General features: G+C 39.3%; 1 protein-coding gene across 1 annotated transcript in view; it reads right to left on the bottom strand.

Annotated features, from left to right (window-relative positions):
• LOC149312752 (rho GTPase-activating protein 7-like) overlaps positions 1–17772 on the bottom strand; it is a 270354-nt gene extending 252582 nt beyond the window's left edge. The window contains exon 1 of the mRNA XM_089525291.1: positions 16729–17772. Within this exon, the coding sequence (XP_089381417.1) occupies positions 16729–17772 (1044 nt within the window). The remainder of the gene's footprint in view (positions 1–16728) is intronic.
• Between the last annotated feature and the right edge of the window lie 264 nt (positions 17773–18036).

An 18036-nucleotide genomic window follows, 5' to 3' on the forward strand; every position in this document is an offset into this window, starting at 1 on the left:
TTTAAAGAATCAAAGTTCCAGTCCATAAAAGAATCCAGAAATTCCATCTTCTGCTCAGAAGGATAATCCCAGATATGTGATCCAGTTATTCTTTCATAGTAACATGCTAGATTAGTGTTTCACATAGTTTAAGGAGTTCTACGGTGGCCATTTGGTAAGAGAGATGCTTTTCCTCTACATCTCTTTTTGGTCCTTTTTAAGGTTAATGGTTAGGTAAATGCAACTCATGATATCACAGTATTAGCATCCTTCATAGCTGATATCCAATGATGTGAGTTCGGCTGCACCTGCACTTCAGAAATAATTCAGTTTGACACTGCTTTAAGTGCCATGGCTCAATGCTATAGGATTCTAGTTTTATGAGATATTTAGCCTTCTGGGTCAGAAAGCTCTGATGCCACAACAAACTATAAATCTCAGGATTCTATAGGATGGAGCCATGACATGTTAAAGCGGTATCAAATGGCATTATTTCTGAAGTGCAGGTGCAGCCTTGAAATGGGGATAGAAGGTAGAAGCACAGTTGTCCCTCCACATTTGTAACTTTGACTTTTGTGGGTTTTATTATTTGCGTTTTTTATTAACATGTTCTCTCTAGGAATCTCTAGGTCCTCCAGTGCAACTCTGCCAGAAGTTGACCACAGAGTTGTGATGGAGAACCTAGAAGGTCCTAGAGAAAACACTTCTCTAGGCATTTGTAGGTCCTCCAGCATGAGTCTATGATCAACTTGACAGATGTTGACCATAGAGTTGAGTTGGAGGATCTGGAGATTCCTAGAGAGGTGTTTTCTCAGGTAAAAAGAATATTGTTTTTTTATTTGTGTTTTTTCCCCACATTCACATGGGTCGTTCACCCCTAACCCCAGCAAATGTGGAGGGACCACTGTACCACAGTTTGACACCACTTAAATTCTTCAGCTTTATCCCATGGAATCTTGGGATTTGTAGGTTTACCAGGTCTTTAGCTTTCTCTGCCAAAGCATGCAAGTGCCTCAAAAAACTACAAATCCCAAGATTTGGTAGGATGGAGCCATGACAGTTAAAGTGGTGTCAAACAGCATTATATATACAGTGTTGATAACCTGGATTATTTGTGCAGTGTGGATGCATCCTGAACCACTCAAGTTAATAATTGTTCATTTATATACTCCAGATGCATTTTAAAGGGGCACTAGCTTATCAGACATTGTGTCATGTGCCTTGTTCAGCACCCCATCAGGAAGGTAAAGCCAGTTCAGCTCATTATATATTTGTTTCTTTCTTAGCCTCTAATTGTCTAAAGGCAGGAAGTTCTGTATTCCTAAAGAATACATGTCAAAAATAGGAAGCTCTTTTCCTTTTGAGAGATTAAACTTGACGTTCACAATAGCTATCTAAATTTCTGAAGTTAAAACAGCTCAATTTCAAGTGAACATTAGACAGCCATTCCTTATCTGACTCCATTCGCTTAACAGGTTTTCTGGACCATGTGTTTCTTAAAATCATCACAATGTGAAAAATAATCCACACACATCAAAATCTTGTGTAACACCTGCAGGCCTAGAACAAATAATCCATGTCTTTCCGGAGCATGTGAAGTGATACAGTTTCAAAACAACTCCAATTCATGGTGTCAAAAATGATTTAAATGCTACCCCCACTGCAATTCCTATGGAGACAGGACATATGTGGAAAGATGGTAATGTTAATCCTTTGGTCATAGCATGAATGGTAAATTTCAATGTTACCATGGATTAATAGGAGCCAGACACAGACAGTATGATAGGGAGAGGAATCCCTATCTGTGCAATCTTAAGAGCTATATAGGTGAAAAAAGGCCAACATGTTCATTCAGAACAAAAGATGCTCTTTTAGGAGATGCTCACATCATTTGTAACTAAACAAGCCAAACATAGTCTGTCAGCCATCTGGCTCATCACAGATTCGAAAAGCTTCATTCATTTTCTTTCTTCCTACATACTGTTGCAAACATGGGGTTTGCCAACCATTTCGTCCAGTTTGAGCAAATGCTATGGGACCAGGACCCACTTTGCAATTTATCGAAGTACTCAAGGGTCACTCTTTTCTAAACGCATAGCAAAATGTATATAAAATAATAATTGCTGTAAAACTAACTCCTCATTAAATATTACTAAATTCTTTAAAAATACACAACTCATTATTAAGAAAATAAAATATTACCTCCTACTTATGAGTCATAAATGTTCTTGAACTATTTTCTCCTTCACTTTCACATATGACAGAGATGTTCATTACACCAATAACTGTTTTTTCATGGTTCATCCCATTATACTAACATATAGTTTAAAGCCTCCAAAATTACAAGAGTAGAGTTAATACAGGTTAGTTTCCCCAACAACAGTCACCTTGGTGCCAGTTAGAATGCCAGTTGATGCCACAGTTACTGAATTGGTGGGCACTTCAGTGCTTTGTACATGTTAAACAATAAACCCATGACTGTTTGCATGCTTTTACTTGATTCTTTTTCTTGAAAAGAGGCAAGAAACACAGCTGCAAAACTGAGTAAAGCCTATTGGCCTTCACATATTGGGTAAAGTAATTTCTCAGAAAGCAACCTTTGTAGCAGTTGCAGACAAACACTGTAATGATAAATGGAAAAGATACAAATTTCCTTTCTGATATTACTCTTGAGAGTCCTGAATCACGTTCCCAGAGGGCCTTGCTTTGGCAAAATGACAATGACATCAGTGGAAGCTACTTCCTGAGTTTTAGAGCCAGACAAAAAGCTGATGGTGTTTCCCACTTGGAGATCAGAAGAGAATGCAAAGGTCTTTAAACCATTACCATTGTGAAGTGGTCGCCTCTGGAAAGTTTATGCCTGAAAATCTCTTCCTGTTTCATTTGTGCTGTTAACATGGAAACATTGTAAAATATACACACATGGCAAAGAAATTTCTGCTACATGTGTCTGCTCCTGGAACAAAGTCATTTCTTTCAAATGACAAATGCCAATTTCCTCCATCCCATTAAAAAACCTTATTTTTAACTTTCCCAGGAAATGGTTGAGAGACCTCAAACCCGTTGTCCTTTTACTTTTGGACTCTTGATTTTATTCCAGACAAACAAACTTGAATATTGCTCTCAGTGTAGATTATTTTCAGTTCTACTCTGAGAATAAAAATGTACATGCTTACACAGTAGGGCTTCTTTGTACTACATCAGCCAAAATCCCATTGAATTTTTAACATCACCAGAAGAACATGGTCAAGAAAACTAATGCTTTAAGAGATTGTTCAAATTCAATATTCAGATGTCCATTTTGATATTTTGAAATTGATTTTCATATTCTAATACCTTTTCATATTCTGATAACCCATTTTATGATTAGTTATAATGAGGTATTTCTTCAAAATATTGATCCTTTTACAAACATATTTATTACAAAAGCAGAGAGGTTTGTATCAGAGATTTAAATATTACAATTCACAATCAAAACTATGGTATAAATTGTATATTGCAGATGTTTAGATACTTCAAAATGCTAACAATGAGTACCATCACCGTTTATTTTCTAAAACGAAAGTTTTAAGACAACAGGCTTCCTGCATTCCATGCCTTCTGTTTTAGAAAATCTTTCCTTTCAGTTTTAGATATCTTACCACTGTCAGGTTATGGCAAGAAAAAGGGACTTTGCATATTCTCAGAGATACTCTTTACTAACAAATAATCTATTGCTCTTTTTTCAGAATGCTAAGGGGCTATACAGACGATCACTTTGTGGCAGCCTGTGGGCAGGGTGAGGGCTGAGCATCTGCATGCTCCAAGCCCTTACACCACCACCCGGGTGCCGTTTTTGCATGCACCCTTCTAGACGGTACACGCCATTATAAAGCATCTCTATCACAGCGCCAAAATGGCACAGCACAGAAGGGGTATCATAACACCCTTCCAGGGAGCTGCTTGGGACAGCTTCTTTTTGCACCCTCCAGGGACCAGATCGGTGTCGCTGCGTGCAGTTGCTGCAGCACCGATCTGGGGCAAAAAGGGGCAGCTGCATGCCACCCATCTGTATAGCCTCTAACTTAGAATGACCATCGGACTATAAACCCTAATGAAACTTATCTAAAATGTAATGCTGAAATCATTCCTTTGATTCAGGTTGTATCTATGGTCCAAAACACACTGCAGAAATAATCCAGTTTGAGACCACTTTAACTGCCATGGCTCAGTGCTGTGAAATCCTGGGAATCGTAGTTTATTGTGGCACCATAGCTCTGGGGGATGGGTGGGTCCAGAATGGATCTCCCATGGATACTGTAATGTTAGCAGAATATTTATTCAAGGCAAATAATATTGTAAAACTTTACTTATTTTTGCAATTGCTGTAGTCGTGCTCCTAACGTTTCAGCTGAAACAAAAATGAGTTGAAAAATCTGACATTATATACCTTGGGCAAGTTACACTTTCACAGCCTCAAGAGGATGGCAATAGCAACCTCCTCCCTCTGAAGAAACTTCCCAAGGGGGGGGAAAAAACAGTGATAGGTTTGCCACAGGATAGCCATATGTTGGACATTCCCTGAACATATAAAGCAATTGATTCAGGTTTAGAAATTCTGGGAACACTTTTATGAGATGGTTATATTGAGGTGGGGGGGGGGGGGGAGGCACATAAAGAGTCTCTCTCTCTCTCTCTCTCTCTCTCTCTCCCTCAATCTTTGCTTAATTTCCCCATTGTCCATTAATGCATTATAGCATCAGGCATCTTGCTGAAGTCCTAACCATGGCTTCTAGACATTTAAGCTCCAATGAACAACCATGCCCTTTTAATGGTCATCCCATCTGCTTCATCACACTCCTGGGATTCTCTGTGATCCATTCTGTTAAAGCTGGAACAAGGGGAGGGTTGTTGGCATTGAAGGTGGAAAAAAAGGCAAGGCTTCACAAATTTGGGTTGAGACAGGAATGAAGACATTTCAATGTAACTATGAAAAGTTAATAGGAAAAAAAAAGAGGGGGGGGGAAGTACATTTAATGAAGGAAAGGACTGTTTAAGAACTGAGCAGAACCAATATGATGGCAAATGCAGGAAATGGGAGGAGGTCATGAAGGTACCTCACACCCTGATAAACATGGTAGGACCACAGCTTGTTTCTTGCTTCCAAACAGATAGCAACAAAAGTCATCCTGTAATCCATTTGAACCCCCTGAATTTCCAGCTGGTTTACAACATGGTATGTATTTCCAAGGGCACCTGTCAGGTGACAATATAGAATATTTGAAATGCTGAAGGGATGGCTGGAGTGTGTCAAGGAAATATGGAAAGCAAGGTTAAAAAAAACAAAAGAAGAATGGAGAACATGAGATGAGTGGGCCATAAAGATATCAGGGATGTAATTCTTCAGTAATTTCATTCTCAAAGGAAGCAATGTGTAATTTCAGTAGTTTTCTTCTCACTGAAAAATGTTTTCAGAATTTGTGCAGTTTTCTAAGACTATTCACAATTTAGGATTTCTTCTGCACTTTTTCTGTTTTTTAAAAAGGAGAAAATAACATTTTATGTGCAAGAAACAGCATTTCTGTGCAGAAAATGCTATTTTCTGTAGAGAAAATATTGTAGCTAGGGACATAGGCTGAATCCTGAGATTTGTAGTTTGTGAAGCACCAGCACCCTTTGACAGAGGAGGCTAAAGATCTTGTAAACCTACAAATCCCAGGATTCTATATGACGGAGCTACAGCAGTAGTATCAAACTGCATTATTTCTACAGTTTGGATGTACTCCTCACTTCTCTCTCTTCTGCTTAAGTAAGAAAGTATCAGGAGATTTTGGAATCACTATGCCGGTTTGATTGAGCGCTTAAGAAATTTTTTCCCCAATATCAGGGAAGTTCTAAGGACTGGCCACCTTGAAAGAAAACAAAATGTTGTCCACTCTCTCTCTCTGAAGCAAAGATATTGAAGAAATGATGAGGTGATTTAAAAGGAATTTACAAGATTCACAAGAAGTTCACTTGTGGATATGCAGAGAACAGTTTAGAGGAGGTGTGTGAAATCTATGGCCACCAGTAGTTGTTGGATTGCAACTCCCAGCATTTCACACCATTGCCTGTGCAGGCTAGGGCTGCTGGAGCCTGCAGTCCAACAATATCTGGAAGGCCCCAAGATTCCTACACTGGTGTATGGGATTTGAGGATTTTCACATGAATCTTGCTCAGAACTCTTTGTGGGTTCAATAAGTGTTTGGCAAGTGCAGTGCCTGGGTGGGCTATCATCCCAACATTGTCTGTTGAGGGAAACAGCTTTCTCAGTGGCTGCTCCCAGCCTGTGGAATTCCCCTTTTGGGAGACTAGAATGACCTTCCCTCTGCTCTCTTTTCAGTGACATGCAAAGACCTTTTTGTTCCAACAAGCTTTTAATGAGTACTTACCAAGAGCATTTTATGGGGCATGTATGATCTATTTTTAATTTTGTAATGCTTTCAAATGATTTTATAGTTTTAAAAATGTAATGGTTTTAATGCAATCATTTTAACTGGTTTTTAATATTTGTCAGTTTTTATTTTCTGATTTCATTTTTTGCTTCCTGTGCTGCCTTGGGAAAAATGCAGCCTATGAATGGAATAAATATATGAATTAAAGTAATTAGCAAAATGGCCAGCTTTTATTCTGTTCAACTCCTAGATGGCAATAATATAGAGTTCCTAGGTACTGTTGTCAGTTAGACACACATCCACACAGATACTTCTACATTAAGAAAAGCAGAATTTGGTGATTACAACTTAAGTACACTGACTATTGCTTATTTCCTTTGATTTATTATTTCAGTTAATCATTCAGCTTGATAAAGAGATGCATACGGTAGCTAGCTCTTTGACTACTAGTAATATTTTTGCTACTCAGTGCACTGTTTTTGCAGTGTCATAGATTAGAAACTGGGAACACTCACAGAAAAAAATGCCTTGGAAACCACCACATAGGCTTCAATTGACAGTTTCCTATGTGTGTAGCTGTAGCAGAGGCTGCCGCCTCTTCTTTTCTGAAGAATCTTGCTGAGTTCAGAATTTCTCCTTAACCTTTAAATCCCCAAATGGCTTGGGACTAGGGCTGCATCCGCACTGCTGGAATAATCCAGTTTGACACCATTTACCTGCCTTGGATCAATGCTATGAAATTCTGGGAATTGTAGTTTGTTGTGGCACTAGAGTTCTCTGACAGAGAAGATTAAATGCCTCACAAAACTAGTTTTCAGAATTTCACACCATTGAGCTATGACAGTGGTGTCAAACTGGATTATTTCTGCAGTGCGGATGGAGCCTAGGTTACCTAATGGACTGCCCAAGCTCTAAGCCTGATTGCAGAAGACCTGCTCAGTAGGCATATGCAGGTTAATGAAAATAACAAAGTTCTTTTCAGTGGTAGTTTCCCACTTACGGAACTCTCTTCCCAGAAAGATATATTTGGTTTATAGTTTTTTGTGGGTTTTTCATGCTATGCGGCCATGTTCTAGCAGAGTTTCTTCCTGATGTTTCGCCAGCATCTGTGGCTGGCATCTTCAGAGAAGATTTCTCTGAAGATGCCAGCCACAGATGCTGGTGAAACGTCAGGAAGAAACTCTGCTAGAACATGGCCGCATAGCATGAAAAACCCACAAAAAACTATGGATGCCGGCCATGTAAGCCTTCGACTTTATATTTGGTTTCTTTTTGTTTATTTTTCAGATAAACCACAAATGTATTATCATATTCTAATAGATTTTATGGAATGTTAATGTGGTTTTCAAGTGTGAAATTTTATTGCCTTATATTAGCTGTGATATTTGTTGTGTGTAAGACCATTTGAAAGAACTGTGTGGTTTTGAAAAGTGGCATAGCAATCATTGGAATGAATAAAGACCTAAATAAATTGGATGCATCCCCACTGACTATAATGGGAAAATCAACAAACTCCATTGTTCTCAGCAGAGTTGGAGTCAGTGTGAAGGAAGAGTAGTGCTTTCTAAGGAGACAAAACATGGAATACTGATGTGTTTATCTGTCTTGTCCTCTTGCTATATATACATATTACACATATACATATAAACATTGTATGTTTTGGTGTGTGTCCTGCAATCCTGATTCTGCTCTTTTCAGGCAGAAAAGAGAGGCCAAGGTCTTGCTCATTCTTCATTTCAGAACTCAGACTCCCAGCTCGAACTCAGACTCCCAGCTCATCATGATTGTTTTATTTTAAATTGCACAACTATACTAATATTTCCATAAGTCTGTGGGATAAAGACAGTCAAATGTAAAGAAGGGAGCTGATCTGGTAAGATCAGTTCTTCTCTCTCCATATCACAGAGGGTGAAAGTCAGAGTGAGAGTGAGAGAGCAAGCAGGGGGAGAAGGAAAGGAAGCGGGGGGACCACAAGAGAGACCATAAGAAAGAAAGGGAGATTGCAGCCCTTACTGTCAGGAAGTTCCTCCTAATGTCAAGGTGGAATCTCATTTTCTGTAGCTTGCATCCATTGTTCCAGGTCCTGTTCTCTGGAGCAGCAGAAAACAAGCTTGCTCCCTCCTCAACATTACATCCCTTCAAATATTTAAACAGGGCTATCATATCACCTCTTAACTTTCTCTTCTCAAGGCTAACCCCACCTCCCTAAGGTGTTCCTCATAGGGCATGGTTTCCAGACCCTTTACCATTTTAGTCACCTCCTTTGGACACACTCCAGTTTCTCAACATCCTTTTGGAATTGTGGTGCCCAGAACTGGACACAATATTCCAGGTGGGGCCTGACCAGAGCAGAATAGAGTGGCACTATTACTTCCCTTGATCTAGACACTATACTTTTATTGATGCAGCTTAAAATTGCATTGGCCTTTTTAGCTGCCGCATTGCACTGTTAACTCATGTTCAACTTGTGGTCTACTTGGACTCCTAGATCCCTTTCACATGTAGTCTCATTTGGCCAGGTTTCCCCCATCCTATATCTGTGCATTTCATTTTTCTGCCCTAAGTGCAGTACCTTACATTTCTCCATGTTGAATTTCATTTGGTTACCTTTGGTCCAGCTTTCTAGTCTATTCAGGTCATTTTGAATTTTGATGCTGTCCTCTGGGGTATTTGCTACTCCTCCTAATTTGGTGTCATCTGCAAATTTGATAACTATGCCCCCAATACTGTTATCCAAGTCATTAATAAAGATATTGAATAGCACTGGGCCCAGGACAGAACCCTGTGGCACCCCACTGCTCACTACTCTCTAGGATGAAAAGAAGCCATTATTGAGCACCCTTTGGGTTCGGCCGGTTAATCAATTACAAATCCAGGTAACGGTTACCTTGTCTAGCCCACATTTTACAAGCTTGTTTGCAAGAAGGTCATGGGGAACCTTGTCAAAGGCCTTACTGAAATCAAGATATACTATAGCCACTGCGTTCCCTTCATCTACTGAGTTTGCTGATAATGCTGAGATTGCTGTTTATCTGATGCTAAGGACACAACCAGAACATCTGGAAGCCTTTCACAAGGTATCAGGCTCAGGAATGCTGCTCGTAGCCTCCCAATGAACAGCAGTTGGACATCACCTGCCCATTAACAGTGATTCACAAGGTATTCCAGGAAGGTGGAGACTCTGTAAACTAGCAATAGTGGCACATAGAACAAGCAAACCCACTTCAGGCTCTGCTGCTGCCAGACAAATATAGCCAAGTAATGAACAGAAGAGAAAATTCACTAATGTAGTTCTGATATATTCCTTCTATATCTCTTCCCAAAGCCTGTGCTGGGAAATAAAATGAGAGGCTGGCAAAGTCATCAGTTGCAAAAAGATATTAAATTGGCCAGAAAATATGTTTTTTGAAAACACTCCAAGATCAAGAGATAGTTCTGAGGTCTTAAGAGTAATCGTCTTTGCTTTCGAGTCACACCATTTCAGTATGGGAGCCAGGGCAATTTTCTTTGGGGTCAGTGCATAACCCATTAGAAACAATGGGTCTAAACAGACCAGCGATAAACACCAGTGTGGGTGCAGAGTTGGGGCAGGGTGATTGCATGCCATGCACCCCGACTCTGCCACATGCTAGCGTGATGCCACGCATCCTACTGCATGACAGGAGGCTTACGCTGCATCTTTGGCACAGCATTTACACGTTCTGCATCAAAGAGTGATGGAAGAGCCATGGTGGAGGCCAGTGAGCCTTTTCCATGGCACAAAAAAGAGTCACTTTTTGCAGCTTCTTTTTGCACTATGGAACTGCCGGCATGTGGTTGTCGCATCCCCAATACAGCACTGCCAGGGGTGGCACAGAGTCACCTCTTAGGGGGGGTCTGTTCAGCCCCTCAGTTGTTTTCTAAAATCAGTGTACACTCTCAGCATCAAGAACGCCCTTTCTCCAGCAATTCTGATAATGCTGAGTGTGCTGTTTCCTTGCCATTTAATTTGGTGTGTATGTGCCTTTATGTTGTCTGTCAGTTTATGGCAATTCCATGAATTTCATAAAGTTTTCTTAAGCAAGGAATACTTAGAGGTGGTTTTGCCAGTTCCTTCCTCTAAAATATAGCTTACAGCACCTGGTCTTTATTGGCAGTCTTCCATCCAAGTACTAACCACAGCTGAGCCTGCTTAGCTTCCAAGATCCAATAGAGTCTGGTGCCTTTAGGATATTTAGGCCACCATCGCTAGCACTAGGGAAATGGCTTTCATGATCAAGATCATATTATTCTAGCAAATTTCAATTTCCCTGTGCATTAAGTTATGTGTATACCTATCCCAGCTTTGAAAGATTAACTTCCTGGGCTACCCAAAATCCCCCAATATTCATAGAATCATGGAATCATAGAGTTGGAAGAGACTTCAAGGGCCCGCCAACCCCCTGCCATGCAAGAACACAGAATCAAAGCACCACTGACATGGCCATCCAGCCTCTCTTTAAAAATCTTCAAAAAAGGAGATGCCACCAAATTCCGAGGGAGTGAGTTCCACTGTCTGGGATTTGTACTCCCAAAGTGTAACTTTTCAGAACTTTTCAGTATTTCTGTATGGATATATGTGTGCATGAGTGCCAGGCAACCAGGGAACCAGGCACACAACACTGCATGTATTCCTTGGGATTTAAAAGGTTGTGAATCCCTGATTTGATGTGACTACAAGTATGAATGCTGGAACAATAGACTTTTCAAAGTAGGTACACATTGACATGATCTATGACCATCCTTCAAGGATTTACAGAAATAAAGTTTATAATGGTTCACTTAAAGAGGAAGCAACTATACATCAGTTACTTTAATGACTCCATGGAAGTCAAGGATGTGCTGGCATGTGGTTATAAAGCTACATACAAAACAGCATTTATTACCATTTTAGGCAGCTGAAACCTAAGAGTTTCCTGACTTAATGCTTAACAGTTGCAGTATAGTTCTTGGGCTTGCAGTCTAGACAAAATTGGCAGCATCAAAAATTTATAGCTGCCTGCTGTTGCAAAAATGTGTCAGAATTCAAATTTGCATAAAGATTGTACTGTAATAGCCTGGGATCATCCCATTAATGACTATGTTTTGTTCAGCACTTGTTTGAAATTCTTTTCAGATTGTTTGGAATCCATCACGCTTCCATCCAAACATGGCTGAAGTCCGTGGGATAACATTCCATAGCTTCCAAAGGGACAGTGATAATATTTATGATTGTGTTTGTGTGAATTCCAAGCCCAGATGATACAGTTAATCTAAACAAATTAAACTGAATAGCATCATGCTGCATACATTTTAAGCTAGTGCAACCAAGAATGTGAGCTTTCCATTGCTTTTTCAGTTAAATAATTTAATATGATATTCTTGCTGATAAAGGCTTTAATCTAAAAGCTTCTCTAAAGGTTCCTCATTCCTGCTTTCTAATTTTTCCTAGATAGCTACCTACTATTCCATGGAATAGCCTTTGTGTTTAAATAATTTACCAGTTAGAATAATTTATCATTCCTTTGCATGTGGTCTGTCATGTTGGTTGCCAGCTAAAGGTCTTGTAAAACATTTAGCAGCTAAAAATTGCAGATCTTGGAAAAATCATTTTTGGGGGACTGCAATTGGCTATGCTGGCTGGGGAATTCTGGGAGCTGTGCTCCAAAAAGTAACTCTTCCAACCTTTGGAAGATTGTTGTTCCCACCCATGTGTTTTCTCTCTTCTACTACATATATTGAGGTTAAGGCATGGAGTATTTGGATCACACAACAGTTGTATCCACAGCTGGAAAGAGATTCTTAAGCCCACTATGAAAGAGGTCATCAAATGATTGTGATGAATGTCCATGTATTAACCAGAGCCTAATTTATAAAATGCATTAGAACAGGAATGGGTAAGTGTATAGGGACTGGGAGGGAGAATTTTTGCATCATGGCTCCCCTACTAGTGACTTGTGGTTGCCATTTTTTGTCAGTTTTATGGCCAAAATAAAGGGTTGATAGGATGGGGGATGGGACAAGTGAAACTGCTGTTTTTATAGCTAATTTTTGGTGTTTTGATGTGGTTTGAGGGCTGAAAAAAGAGCACGCTGATTTTTGTTCCTTAATGGAAAGAGCTTTGAGGGACTTCCAAGAGTTTGAGGGGATCCAGAAGTGGAATTCAGGGGCTGCATGCAGCCTAAAGGCAACACTTTCCCCATTCCTGTTTTCAAGGGTACTTCAAGGGTACTTGATTATTTATTACAGTGTTGCCCAGAAGATGTGAACCTTGAGATACTGGAATAATCCAGTATCAAAGCTATACATTCAGAACAAAATCCAGCCTTTAAGAATAAAATACTGCCCCCCCCCTCTATTTTTTTCTACTTTTTCAAAGTAGGAAAGAAAATATAAGACATGTACTATGGATCATTCATGAACATCAAGACTTCAAAGTGAATGCTGGCATGCATATTCAGAATGCCATCTAAATTTCATGTGCAAATCTCAGGGTTGAACCCTACAACAGTTTTCAAAGTCTTGAGAAAGATTTCCAACAAGATCCAGTGTGATGTCAGTTCTGGAGACCAGAATGTGTGGCATTGATACTGGATTATTCCACTATCTTAAGGTTCACTATCTTAAGGTTATTTTAACCTTCACAAGTTTGACCTAGACAATAAAGAACTAGAAACAGCAAAAGAATTCCCATACCTGTGATCAAACTTTGATAGAAATGGGGATTGCAGTCAGGAAATCTGAAGATTAAGAATGGGGAGGATGGCTATTAAAGAACTAGAAAAGATTCTAAAATGGAAAGATTTAGAATCATACAAGTCATTGTATTCCCTATCACCATGTATGGATGTGAGAGCTGGACAGTTAAGAAAGATGATAGGAAGAAAATTAATTCATTTGAGATGTGGTGCTGGAGAAGAGTGCTGAGGATCCCATGGACAGCCAAAAAGACAAACAAATGCATCCTAGAGAAGATCAAGCCGGAAACCTCACTGAAAGCCAAGATGACCAAACTGAGGCTGTCATACTTCGGACACATCATGAGAAGGAAGGACTCATTGGAAAAGACAATAATGCTGGGAAAGGTGGAGGGAAGTAGGGAAGAGAGGAAGGCCACATACCAGATGGATGGACTCTATTAAGGAGGTCACGGGTATGGGGTTGCAGGAATTTAGCTGAACAGTGAAGGACAGAGGGTCTTGGAGATGTCTCATCCATACGGTTGCCATGAGTCGATAATGACTTGAGGGCAGTTAATAACAAGGTCCACATATTGTGAGCAACAATATACCAAATAATCAATTAAAAAAAAATCAAATACTAACAAAAATGTAAGTCAAACGAAAGGCTTGTTCGGCCACATATGCAAACACAGTTAATATATGTATACTTTATCAGTACTCTGAAAAATAGGCAAACTTCCTCTGAATAAATCTTGCCAAGAACACCCCATAATAGGTTCACCATAGAGTGGAGTTAACTTGAAAACCCAAAAATAACAACACATGCTTGGGACTGGGCTGCATATGATTTAACCTAATACTGTTCTAACAAAATCTTAGTCAATTCCAACCATAATAAAATAATGTGAAGTTTTAATGCCCTCCAGAAGTACATATGAGAGGAAAGGTCAGGATAATAGTTCTAGACATTTAGCAATGAGGTTTTTTTGAGCTGTCAAGGAACAGAAGAAATGGAAAATAATTCCTTTGGGTTAATATTTCTCAATTAAAGTAACCACTTCATATTTCCCAACATTTGTTGCAGGACAAATTACACTCAGCCTCTGAAATCAACACACTTGCAACATTTCTGCTGCATTCAGAGAAATAAAATATGCACATGAGTGCACTTAAAAACATATTATAAGTATTATGCACAGACAGACTTATTCAGTGAGAAACAGTGTACAACATGTATAGATTTTAAATACATTAAAATGCATACTTTTAAAAACAGGGGTCAGATTTCCTTGTGAGAATTAAAAATAAAGCCACCTAAACTGATGCAAAATAGTGTGGAATTTGGGAAAATGCACTGAAATTGAAACTGAGACCCTTTCCCACTTACATTTAAACTGGTTTGCAATTCGCCTTCACTCTCTGTCAGTGAATCGATTCCAAAAGGTCCATCATTTCCACTATGAAAGAGGATCTTTTCATTATCCCCATGTCATAGCTTCTTTTTTTGGTATGATTGTCAGCCCCACTAATTAGCACCACTTTAAAATGCATGTCAATCATCTGCACATCATCGGTGACATAAGCAGTAGCCCGGCTTGGGAACTATATATATTTTTAAAATGTTAGAAGATTCAATTCATTGGTTTTGCAACTACTTGCCTCACTGAGCTCTGTTGAGCCTGGCTTGCTGCCCGAGTAATTGCAAGTAGTTGCAGAATCAATGAATCGATTCTTCTATCAATTTTTTAAAAAAATAAGGTGCCCATAGGTCACACCACAAGCACAAAGGTAGTGCTGAGAGGGGAGAATGGTGGATTTACCAAAAACTGAGGAGGGATGGTAAACACCCTTCTGCCATTAGTCCTTCCCCTCCAGAATGATGTGACTCAGATCTGTCATACCCACTTGTTGAATAAGCTTTGGAATTGATTTTTTTCAAAAGAACCACCAAAGAACTAGTGTCAGGAAAGAGCAGGGTTTTTTGCATTTGCCTTGCTTCATTGCGATTGAAACTGATCACAGTAGGATTGGAACCGTTTTCAAATGGGAAGGACATGAGGTGCTCCAGATATTGTTAGACTACAACTCCCTGTATTATTTATTTACTTTAAACATTTCTACCATGTCCTCTGTCAAGAGATCTCAGGATGGCATACAATTAAAACAATATAAACTATTTAAAACATTTACCGATAAAAATAAAGCAATTTCAAAAGGATAAAAGCATATTAAACAGATCACCAAATGAAAATAGCAGAAAATGCTAAAACAATTAAACCCTTATACATTCACATTAAAAATCAGGAATTATACATTACACTTTAACAACAACAACAACAACAACAACAACAAAAACATGTTTTCACTTGACATTTAAAAGAAACCAATGTTAGCAGCAATTGGTCACCCAAGAGGAGGATAGCACAGCAATAGCCAGCAGAGCCAAAGGTGAGGAGGAGTGAGGAATGGTGAGGAATGTTGTGAGTTGCAGTCCAACAACAATTGGAGGATGACATGATTCTCACCACTGGTTTTTAGAAATCAGTCATGAAGGAGTCTAGTCATATTTTTCCTTTCTGCACAGGATTCTAGTAACCAATGAGTAGGGAACATCAGTGTTTTGCCCAAACTGTCTCTGTCAAATGGTGAGGATTTAAGATTGCAACCATAGGCTCTCTTTGCCTTTGACAGAGCCTATGAATCCACCTGAACAGCACAGCTAGAGAAAAAGTGACGTTTATACTTTAATCCCATTTTGTAGCTGAAAATAAAATTAATCCTGCCTCATGAATAAGGATTTGGGGACTGAGGAAAAATCTTGTCATTAGAGATTTTAAATGACTCCTCTTCCTCTGTTAGAAGAGCACAGCGTGATGGTAATCCATATGTGCTGTTTGAACTAGTTTTTTCTTCTTACCAAAATTACTTTTTTCACATACTGCTTTTGACCAACAAATACTATCCTCCTATGCCAATCTCTCACACAGTTAATGTCAAGGGGTTTTGAAAAGGAGGTTAATTTTCATTTGTTTCTGGTGACTCACAATTGGTAGAAGCTTGCCATTTGCAGAACCATTAGTCCAAGAGAATAAGATAAAATAAAGGGTAGGAGCTGAACTCCAGAGGGACAAACCATTGGAACCAGCAATACAAAAGCCAAAGCCTCAAAATCTGGTGGCTTTGAAGTCTACATCATGGTTCCCATGTGGACTTTAAAGGAGTTATCCAAGGGGCTAAACTTGCTCTGAGGATAGCACCATAGATAGACTGTTTGCATTTGCACTGCAGAAATAATGCAGTTTGATACTACTTTAACTGTCATGGCTAAATGCTGTGGAATCCTGGGATTTGTAATTTGTTGTGGCACCAGAGTGCTCTGACAGAAAAGGCTAAATATCTCACAAAACTACAGATCCCAGAATTCCATAGCATGGAACCATGGCAGTTAAAGTAGTGTCAAACTGCATTATTTCTGGAGTGCAAATGCTGCCTAAGTTCAAAATAGACTATTCCATTGATAACAGAGCCATCAGATTCCACTGCATTCCCTCCATGAATATCATATCACTAGTCTGGGCCAAGAAACAAAAAGTACTCAGAATTTCTACATTTTCCAGTAAACCATAATGCCTTATTGATGTTTTAACACATCCTACCTTTCTTTTGCGTAGTATGACTTGACCATCTGTAGGCTGCTGAGTGGTTTCTTTATTCTTGAACTCAGTCAAACCTTCCATCAAGGCCATACTTGTGATACATTCATCCTGGGAATCCACAAAACTATTTTCATCCAAACCATTGTTCTCTGAGAGGGTACAAGAACAATTACTGGAATCTGTAGTAAACGCAATATTGTCACTTCTCTGAGCAGGAGAAAGTTGATCAGGTAGTGGACTGCAGCCAGTCGTCTCCATCCCCTCTTTAGGAACATCTGAATTTTTAAGTTGCTGAGTAACTAAAACGACATGGTTCATTGTCTCATCAAATAGATATTTTTCCACATTTTGAGGATCACATCCATTTTCTTTTGAGGCATCTTTGTTACTACATGAGCTGTTGCAATGATATTCCAGACTTTCTTCTCTACTATTGCATATGTTTGCCTCTTCTTTCACTGCATTGGAATATGCCTCATCATTAGGTTCATCTATTTTCCAATTTGGTCCAGAGGTGTGATAAGAGTCTTTCTTTGCTTCCTCTCCCAGGTGGAAGGGCCCTTCTTTTTCAATACTGTCCCTTCCAGTTGACAATTCCTCTTCAACCAGAGCAAACTTCTGGGGCACTTTCTCTGGAGTGAGCCTTACATCAGTATCGTTGTCATGATCATCATGATCACCGTCGTCATGATCATCATTATCACTCCCAATGGAAAGGTTGACCAAAGTTTCTGTGCTGGCTTCTAGAGAGAGAAATTCTTCTTCCCCTTGATGATTGTCATTTTCATCTACCTCTTTGGAGACATTACTGAGCAGCTTTGAGGGCAAACCTATCAGCTCTCCACCATGACAACAATCGGGCAAGGAAGCACTTTTCTCTTTCCAGCCTTCACTCTGAAGTCCATTCTTTTCCATGTTTTCCTGCAAGTTGTCAGCTACTAGGCCATGCCTACATAATATGTTTGAATCAATAGAACCAAAAGCGGAGGCCCTCCATTGGGTCACATGTTCCTCCCAGCTTCTTTTTCTGATTGCTAGAGACATGTCAGGTTAGCAACAGGCTTCAAAGTGTAATACAACCAGGACCAAAGGACACATCATGGCTTCCATGAGCTTCTCCCCAAGATGAGATAGTTTTACCTCTTGCATATCTGTTTTTTTTTTAAAAAAAGAGAAGAATTAAGTAGTTATTTCAATGTAAAAATCACAAGTACATATTAAGGGGAAATATTCAAAAGTAACAATGTGTATGAATTAGAAAGACTTTAGAAAGATGTTTTGTAGAGTAACTTTAAAAGGATTCAGACA

Source organism: Sceloporus occidentalis, unplaced genomic scaffold, assembly GCF_023333645.1.
Source record: "Sceloporus occidentalis isolate IW3139 unplaced genomic scaffold, rSceOcc1.0.p SCAF_5, whole genome shotgun sequence".
Taxonomy (NCBI): Eukaryota; Metazoa; Chordata; class Lepidosauria; order Squamata; family Phrynosomatidae; genus Sceloporus; species Sceloporus occidentalis.